The sequence below is a fragment of the Rhinopithecus roxellana genome, chromosome 5 (assembly GCF_007565055.1).
Source record: "Rhinopithecus roxellana isolate Shanxi Qingling chromosome 5, ASM756505v1, whole genome shotgun sequence".
In the NCBI taxonomy this organism is placed as follows: domain Eukaryota; kingdom Metazoa; phylum Chordata; class Mammalia; order Primates; family Cercopithecidae; genus Rhinopithecus; species Rhinopithecus roxellana.
The window spans coordinates 103,853,083-103,861,094 of NC_044553.1; the positions used below are offsets into that span (position 1 = coordinate 103,853,083).

Sequence of the window (8,012 nt, forward strand, 5' to 3'; positions counted from 1 at the left end):
CATTCTCTGCGGCAGCACAATGTAGGTCAGATAGCATGAACGCAATAGCTACTTATGAACACAATAGCCACTCTGTTATTGCAAGGTTATCCACAACCACCACTACAAAGATTAACACCTTGCTTTACTTGGGAAAAAAAAATCATGGTCCTATTCAGCAGTTTCCCCATACAGGGAGAGTTTGCCCCTCCCCCAGTCAACAGGGCTGTTCATCCCTAGGAAGTGATTTGAGAGTTCTCCAAGGATTTAGGCTTTCCACTCCTCCAAAGCTTTCACAGTTCTACCTGGCAGAGGTGCGTGGGGGGTAGGGGAGGAAGGGCGCGAAGCTAAACGTGCCCGTGCTGCAATGAGCCTGATACTGGCAGAAACAGAGGAGCGGCCTGCGACCCCATAACCACAGTGCGTCCTTCCCCTTAGAAGTCTGGGGAAAGCAAATCCCTACGCCCAGCCATCATTTCCACTCTTGCGTTTTCAAAAGATCAAAAAACGGAAAGGACCGGCAGGTTGGCAAACCCCAAAGAGGGACCGCCCATCAGCTCGGCGTCCTTGGGATCTCAGCAGCCGACGACCCCAATTCAAATCGATCGTGGGAAACCCCAGGGAAAGAAGGTTCACTTGCAGAGAGACAGGATTACAGGGTGCAGGCTGCAGGGAAGTACCGGGGGGAAGGGGGCCTGGTTGGAAGGACTTTCCAGCCACTTGGCACTCATCAAAAAGTTCCCTGTCCGTGACCCCAGTGGCTCATCGCAGGGAGTTTCTCCGATGAACCCCAGCTCAGGGTTTAGGCTTCTTTTTCCCCCTAGCAAAGGACGAAGCCAGTTCTCTTTTCTGGTCTGACTGGCTTGGAAATTCCCCGCGCCTGACCCCGCCCCAGAGAAATCCCCCGCCAGCGTTTATAGGGCGCCGCGGCGGCGCTGCAGAGCCCATACCAGCCCGTGCCGCCGTCCCGCCCGCCAGCGCCCCAGCGAGGAAGCAGCGCGCAGCCCGCGGCCCAGCGCACCCGCAGCAGCGCCCGCAGCTCGCCCGCGCCATGTTCCAGGCGGCCGAGCGCCCCCAGGAGTGGGCCATGGAGGGTCCCCGCGACGGGCTGAAGAAGGAGCGACTGCTGGACGACCGCCACGACAGCGGCCTGGACTCCATGAAGGATGAGGAATACGAGCAGATGGTCAAGGAGCTGCAGGAGATCCGCCTCGAGCCGCAGGAGGTGCCGCGCGGCGCGGAGCCCTGGAAGCAGCAGCTCACCGAGGACGGGGACTCGTAAGTGGCGCAGACCCGGAGCCGGGGGTCGTCGGTAGGGCCGGATGTGCGCGGCCGGGGAGTGGGAGGCGCCGGGCCTGGAGGCCGAGCTGGGGAACTAGCGATGCAGCCGGGCTGGCGCCGCGGCGCCCTGGGGCTCCTGCACCGCCCCGAACGCTGCAGGGCCGCGCGGGGCACCGGCCCTACTCGGAGGGGCAGCGGCTGGGCCCTGGTGGAGGGCAGCGTCGCCACACGCCCCCTCCCCCCAGGCCTGTCCTCTAGGCCGGGGGCGGGGCGGCAGCTGGGACGCGAAGTCCCGGGTTGCATAAGGCGGGGCGGGAGTTTCTGGCCGCTGGCGGGCGCCGAGCAGCCGGGAGGGGAAGTACAGGGCGTTCCGAGCTGGCGGGAGGGCGGGGCGGTCTGGCCGGCGCCCGCCGGGGCCGCGGGGGGAGGGGGGCGGAAAGTCCCTGGGCGCCTGCCAGGAACACTCAGCTCATAATAACCTCGCGGAAAACACCGCGGCCTCGGCCTCCAGAAACCCCGGCCTTGCGCAATCCCCCGCAGCCCGCGCCTCCCTGGGCCCCACGCGGTGCACTCACCACCCCTGGGGTTTTTCCCTCTCTTCCCCACAGGTTTCTGCACTTGGCCATCATCCATGAAGAAAAGGCACTGACCATGGAAGTGATCCGCCAGGTGAAGGGAGACCTGGCCTTCCTCAACTTCCAGAACAACCTGCAGCAGGTGCGCCGCTTGCCTGGCCCGGGCTCTCTAACTCTGGGATGTAGCAAAGTCACCCCAGATCCTTTCTGAATTCAGGGCCACTGGGCATTATTCACACTCACCTTTTACTTCACGTCAGCCCACATCCTAGAGAGTGAAGGAAATTCCACTGATTTGGTGAGGTCTTGATGACCCACCTGGAGTCTCTGCTATTTGCCAGTCCTCCCCACCCGCCTGTCTAGGAGAAGCAGCACCCAACCAGGAGACACGGGTTCAGGGGAACTCAGGGTGTGGGTTTGGTCCGTGGCTTACTTTCTCTGGTCTCTCCTGCATTCGTAGACTCCACTCCATTTGGCTGTGATCACCAACCAGCCAGAAATTGCTGAGGCACTTCTGGGAGCTGGCTGTGATCCTGAGCTCCGAGACTTTCGAGGAAATACCCCCCTACACCTTGCCTGTGAGCAGGGCTGCTTGGCCAGCGTGGGAGTCCTGACTCAGTCCTGCACCACCCTGCACCTCCACTCCATCCTGAAGGCTACCAACTACAATGGTATGTCTGCCTCCCTGCCCTGCCCCACCCCCTCAGGTGGCAGGTGATGTGGAGAAGGGGCAGGTGGGCCAACTTAAGGAGTCAAGGCAAGAACTTAAAACTCCCAGCATTTGAAAGGTTGAGAAAATATGTGTGCAAAGTGCCTATTGGATGCCTTTATAAAGTTCCTTCAGAATCCAGACTGTGGGTTCTTAAAATTCAGAAGATAGGACTATTTGTCCCATAAAAGAATAGGTGAAAGGAGTGAGAGTTGAAACAGGTGGTTATACTTTTTTCGTTTTGTTCTTCCAGGCCACACGTGTCTGCACCTAGCCTCTATCCATGGCTACCTGGGCATCGTGGAGCTTTTGGTGTCCTTGGGTGCTGATGTCAATGCTCAGGTTAGTGCTTCCTGCCTCCGATGCACTGAGTCAAGTTCCTCGTGCTCCTGTTATGAGTAGAAATTCCAAACGCAGCCATAAGCATCTCAAATTCCTTTTGGTTTCAGGAGCCCTGTAATGGCCGGACTGCCCTTCACCTCGCAGTAGACCTGCAGAATCCTGACCTGGTGTCGCTCCTGTTGAAGTGTGGGGCTGATGTCAACAGAGTTACCTACCAGGGCTATTCTCCCTACCAGCTCACCTGGGGCCGCCCAAGCACCCGGATACAGCAGCAGCTGGGCCAGCTGACGCTGGAAAACCTTCAGATGCTGCCGGAGAGTGAGGATGAGGAGAGCTATGACACAGAGTCAGAGTTCACGGAGTTCACGGAGGATGAGGTGAGTCTGAACTCCTTCGGCTCTCTAACTAACGAGGGACCATTCCCTTCACCCTCCCAGGCCCCTAGAACTGCTCCTTATCAGAGGGGTATCTATATAATGAGTCTGTCAAATTTCTGTGCATAACCAGTATCCCAATAATGTACCTTTTTTTTTTTTTAAATAGCTTACCCTTTTTTAAAGAAAAGCATTTTTTTAAACATTTTTAAAATGGGAGTTAAAGGCAAACTCCCTCAGCCTGTAAAGTTCATTGTATTTGGGCTATGGAGAATGGAGTCCAAGGGTTATTTCCAGTAGCGGCCTCCCCATCCCAGTAGCTTGGCAGAGCTCTGGAAGTTTAACGTGTCTTCTTTCCCCTTGTTTTCAGCTGCCCTATGATGACTGTGTGTTTGGAGGCCAGCGTCTGACATTATGAGCGCAAAGGGGCTGAAAGAACATGGACTTGTATATTTGTACAAAAAAAAAAAGTTTTATTTTTCTAAAAAAAGAAAAAAGAAAAAAAATTTAAAGGGTGTACTTATAGCCACACTGCACACTGCCTGGCCCAAAACGTTTTATTGTAGTGGGATCAGCCCTCATTGTGTTGCTTTTGTGAACTTTTTGTAGAGGACAAGAAAGATCATTGAAATTCCGAGAAAACTTCTTTTAAACCTCACCTTTGTGGGGTTTTTGGACGTTATCAAAAATTCATGGAAGGACCACATTTTATATTTATTGTGCTTCGAGTGACTGACCCCGTGGTATCCTGTGGCATGTAACAGCCAGGAGTGTTAGACCTTTCAGTGATGTGGGGTGAAAAGTTACTACCTGTCAAGGTTTGTGTTACCCTTCTGTAAATGGATGTACATAGTGTATTGTTGGTAATTATTTTGGTACTTTTATTATGTATATTTATTAAACAGATTTTTACAAATGAGTTATCCTGATCTTTTTCTTCTTGTTCTGAAGTTCCATCCTCTGGCAGAGGTGGAGGTGGAGCATTGTAGGGGAGCAGGGAACTCCCAGCAGCTTCTCACACCTGATACCCAGCCTTCAGCAAAGCTTTGCAGGCACCCTGGGCCCAGTGTGTGGGAGGGAAGCTGTTGCAAGGTTATAGGAAATACCAGTCTCAGGCTTGGGGTGGAAGTGTGCTGCTTGGCCTGTGGTTGGAGAGGTCTCCATTGTCATTCAGTCATCCCTTGATTTAAACTGTTGCTGGACCCTAACTGCCACTTGAGGAAATTATTTTGGCCAAGAAGAATATGCTGAATTCATATAGAGCTGGGAAAGATCTCACTAATACAGGAAGTTCTTAAGGACATAGGCTCAGAAATGGGACTGTACTGACATTTGTTAGCAGATGCTCACCTCTGAGCCTCAGTTTTCTCATTAGCTGGGCTGTTGTGAAAATTAGATAAGACAATCCACGTAAAATGCATAGCAGAGTGGCAGGCATGTAGTGCTAAAGAAAAACAAGCTGTTACACAACATCCTTTATGTCATACCAGGAGAAACAAGTGCAGAGAGCATGTCCTGTCCACGGTCACCTTGCAGGAGAGGTAGGTGATTAACATACTTAACACGCACTTATTTTGGGGTAAACTTCTTTTAAGAGCATTCCATCTCTTTATGTGTTTTGTTACTGGCTGTAGTAGAAAAGTAATAAAGACTTGAAGGGTCTCTTATCAGTTCAGTCTACTGACTGTACTGAATGATTCTACAGAAGCAAATGTCGCAAGAAATCAGTAATGTGAAACTTGACTTAGATGCTCTATCTTGAGGTTTTCATCCCTAAAATGGCTCTCTTGCCTAGGTAGAAGAATAAAGATGGGTACACGAAAAGCTCAGACTTTACTGCTGTACAATATAAAAAATCCATTTGTACCCTGTGAACATTTTTATTAAATAAATTTTTGGAGATAGGGTCTCACTCTGTTGTCCAGGCTGGGGTGCAGTAGTGCAATCACAGCTCACTGCAGCCTCAAACTTCTGGGCTCAAGCGATCCTCCCAACTCAGCCTCCTGAGTAGCTGGGACTACAAGCATGCACCACCATGCCTGGCTAATTTTATTTGTAGAGACGGGGTTTCTCTATGTTGCCCAGGCTGGTCTCAAACTCCTGGGCTCAAGAGATCCACCCACTATGGCCTCCCAAAGCACTGGGATTACACGTCTGAGCCACCACACCAAGCCAAAATATTTTAGAGAAAAAGTAAAGTTACTGCATTCTAGAAAATGCAGTGTAGTGTATAATTGCAATTTATGTCTTTGACTTACACCTAAGAAAAAATTATTACATTATCCCTTTCCTGATCCACAAACGATGTCAAAGTCAAAAGAATATGGTCACCTTGGACCAAAAAGGAGCCAATATTTAGTGGTCTTCCACATATAAGGAGTGTTACTACAGACTGGTTAAAGCCAGTTCTGCCCCAGTCAGTTCTTTTTTTTTTTTTGATACAGAGTCCTGCTCTGTCATCCAGGCTGGAGTGTAATGGCGTGATCTCTGCTCACTGCTAGCTCCACCTCCCGGGTTCAAGCGATTCTTCCTGCCTCAGCCTCCCAAGTAGCTGGGATTACAGGTGCCTGACACCACACCTAGCTACTTTTGTATTTTTAGTAGAGCCAGGGTTTCACCATATTGCCCAGGCTGGTCTTGAACTCCTGACCTCAGGTGATCCGCCTGCCTCAGCCTCTCAAAGTTCTGGGATTACAGGCATGAGCCACCGCGCCCAGCTCTGCCCCATTTCTGTAGCCTCAGTCCATCTGGAACCCAGCACTGGCGGTCCCTCTACCAGTCTTATTCTCTGTCAAAGTGCTCAGGTTCTTCACTGAAATTCCTTGTCCCTCCCCAAGCACCTCAACACAGGTGTTAAATGACCTACCACAGGAATTAGGTCAGTTAGGTTCAGCTCTCAACTAAGTGGGAGAGGTAAGATGGGAGTGGGGGCGATATCCCCACCCTCATTCTCAAAAGAACAAAGGTTGGAAACTTGGCTCCCCAATTTTGGAACGATCACCTTAGTGCTTTCTACTCAGTCAAACGTGACTCTTCTTCCCTCTGTAAAGGGGTTAAATTTGTGCCAATTCACCCATACACTGTCTCTAGCTAGGTTGGAGAAACAGGACAAAACTGTGTGCCACCCCCTCATCCCCAGCCTCCTTAGCTTCCAGCTCTTGCATAGGGGTGCCACCCTCCATGGTCAAGCAAGGGTGGGCCCCTTCTCACCTACTTGGGCCCAGTCTCCCACCTTTCTAGGCTTCAGCTTTTCTTCTTTCTAGGTTCTAAACCTCAGAAAAGGTTCTGTCATCTGCATAAATCTTGAGGTAGCTGGGCCCAGTTAAGCACTGAAGGCTGCCCCGGTTCATCACTCTCTAGTTCTTCTCCCCATTTCTCATCCTCTTTTCTTTTCTTTTCTTTTCTTTTTTTTTTTTTTTTTTTTTTTGTGATAGGGGCTCACTCTCTTGCCCAGGTTGGAGTGCAGTGGTGTGATCTTGGCTCACTGTAACTTCCACCTCCTGGGTTCAAGCAATTCTCCTGCCTCAGCCTCCCGAGTAGCTGGGACTACAGGTGCACACCACTACACCCGGCCAATTTATATATTTTTAGCAGAGATGGGGTTTCACCATGTTGGCTAGGCTTGTCTCAAACTCCCGACTGCAAGTGATCCGCCCGCTTTGGCCTCCCACGGTCCTGGGATTACAGGTGTGACCCACCACACCCAGCCCTCCCTGCTTTTCTTTTCTTTTTGTTTTAAATGTATTATCTTTCTGTCCTGCCTGTTGCTTGGGTGACTGGAGCCTGGAGTTCCCTAAAGGAAAATTTTAGAAGGGAAACATTCTAGTCTGTAGAAAATCTTCAAATTCCTAAGCAAACAAGAGCAAAAGATCTCAAAGCAAACAGGCCAGCAGACGGAGAGCCTTCTTTAATGCACTTTGATTTCCTCCAAGAAGTTACAGATCATGTGGGGACAAGTAGGACTAAGAGTGCCTAGAGAGAGGGAAGTGATATGAGGGGGAAATAATACGTCACATCAGCAACTTCCTTGAATTCGGTTCCTTGATTCCTTCTGCCTGCCTCATCCATGAGGATACATTTCCTGTAGAAGCCACGTGTACCAAGCCCTTCCAGAAAGTAAGGATTTTTCTTTTTTTTTTTTTTTGAGACGGAGTCTTGCTCTGCCGCCCAGGCTGGAGTGCAGTGGCCGGATCTCAGCTCACTGCAAGCTCCGCCTCCCGGGTTCATGCCATTCTCCTGCCTCAGCCTCCCGAGTAGCTGGGACTACAGGCGCCCGCCACTTCGCCCGGCTAGTTTTTTGTATTTTTTAGTAGAGACGGGGTTTCACGGTGTTACCCAGGATGGTCTTGATCTCCTGACCTCGTGATCCGCCCGTCTCGGCCTCCCAAAGTGCTGGGATTACAGGCTTGAGCCACCGCGCCCGGCCGGATTTTTCTTTAAAGAGGGAACAAACGAGTCTGAGCAATCTGAAGACCTTCCCCTGGGGCCTGGAAATTCAGAAGGCTGGGAGCTTGGGTGGATTTGCATGGAAAGTTCAATTGCTACTGGAAGTGATTAAGTGGTGACAGAATTGAGTCTGTGAGATGGGTCTTCCTTCCCCCCCACTTCCCATCCCTCCACCCCCACCCACCCCCGGCTTTCTGCCAGATTTTCATTAACTTGCCTTAAGTGTAGCTGAAATTTCATTTGGCAAGAAAAGTCTGAGTTGTGGAACTCCAGTCTGAAACATGCCCAAGAAACATTCCCCAACCT

The 8,012-nt window shown here is 51.2% G+C and overlaps 1 protein-coding gene across 1 annotated transcript; it reads left to right on the top strand.

The window, feature by feature from the left end:
* The first annotated feature begins 283 nt into the window (after positions 1-283).
* NFKBIA (NFKB inhibitor alpha) lies at positions 284-4,179 on the top strand. The gene is made up of 6 exons (XM_010385527.2): positions 284-1,257; positions 1,869-1,977; positions 2,296-2,506; positions 2,798-2,886; positions 2,994-3,263; positions 3,631-4,179. The coding sequence occupies exons 1-6, from the start codon at positions 1,031-1,033 to the stop codon at positions 3,676-3,678; spliced, it is 954 nt and encodes a 317-aa protein (XP_010383829.1). The 5' UTR covers positions 284-1,030; the 3' UTR covers positions 3,679-4,179.
* The last annotated feature ends 3,833 nt before the right edge of the window (positions 4,180-8,012 follow it).

What these genes read in the sequence shown, in the direction of transcription:
- NFKBIA (XM_010385527.2), top strand. Translation starts at nt 1,031, where the DNA reads ATGTTCCAGGCGGCCGAGCGCCCCCAGGAGTGGGCCATGGAGGGTCCC. An exon ending in TCCAGAACAACCTGCAGCAG is followed by an intron (nt 1,978 to 2,295) that starts GTGCGCCGCTTG and finishes CTGCATTCGTAG; the next exon opens with ACTCCACTCCATTTGGCTGT. An exon ending in GTGCTGATGTCAATGCTCAG is followed by an intron (nt 2,887 to 2,993) that starts GTTAGTGCTTCC and finishes TTTTGGTTTCAG; the next exon opens with GAGCCCTGTAATGGCCGGAC.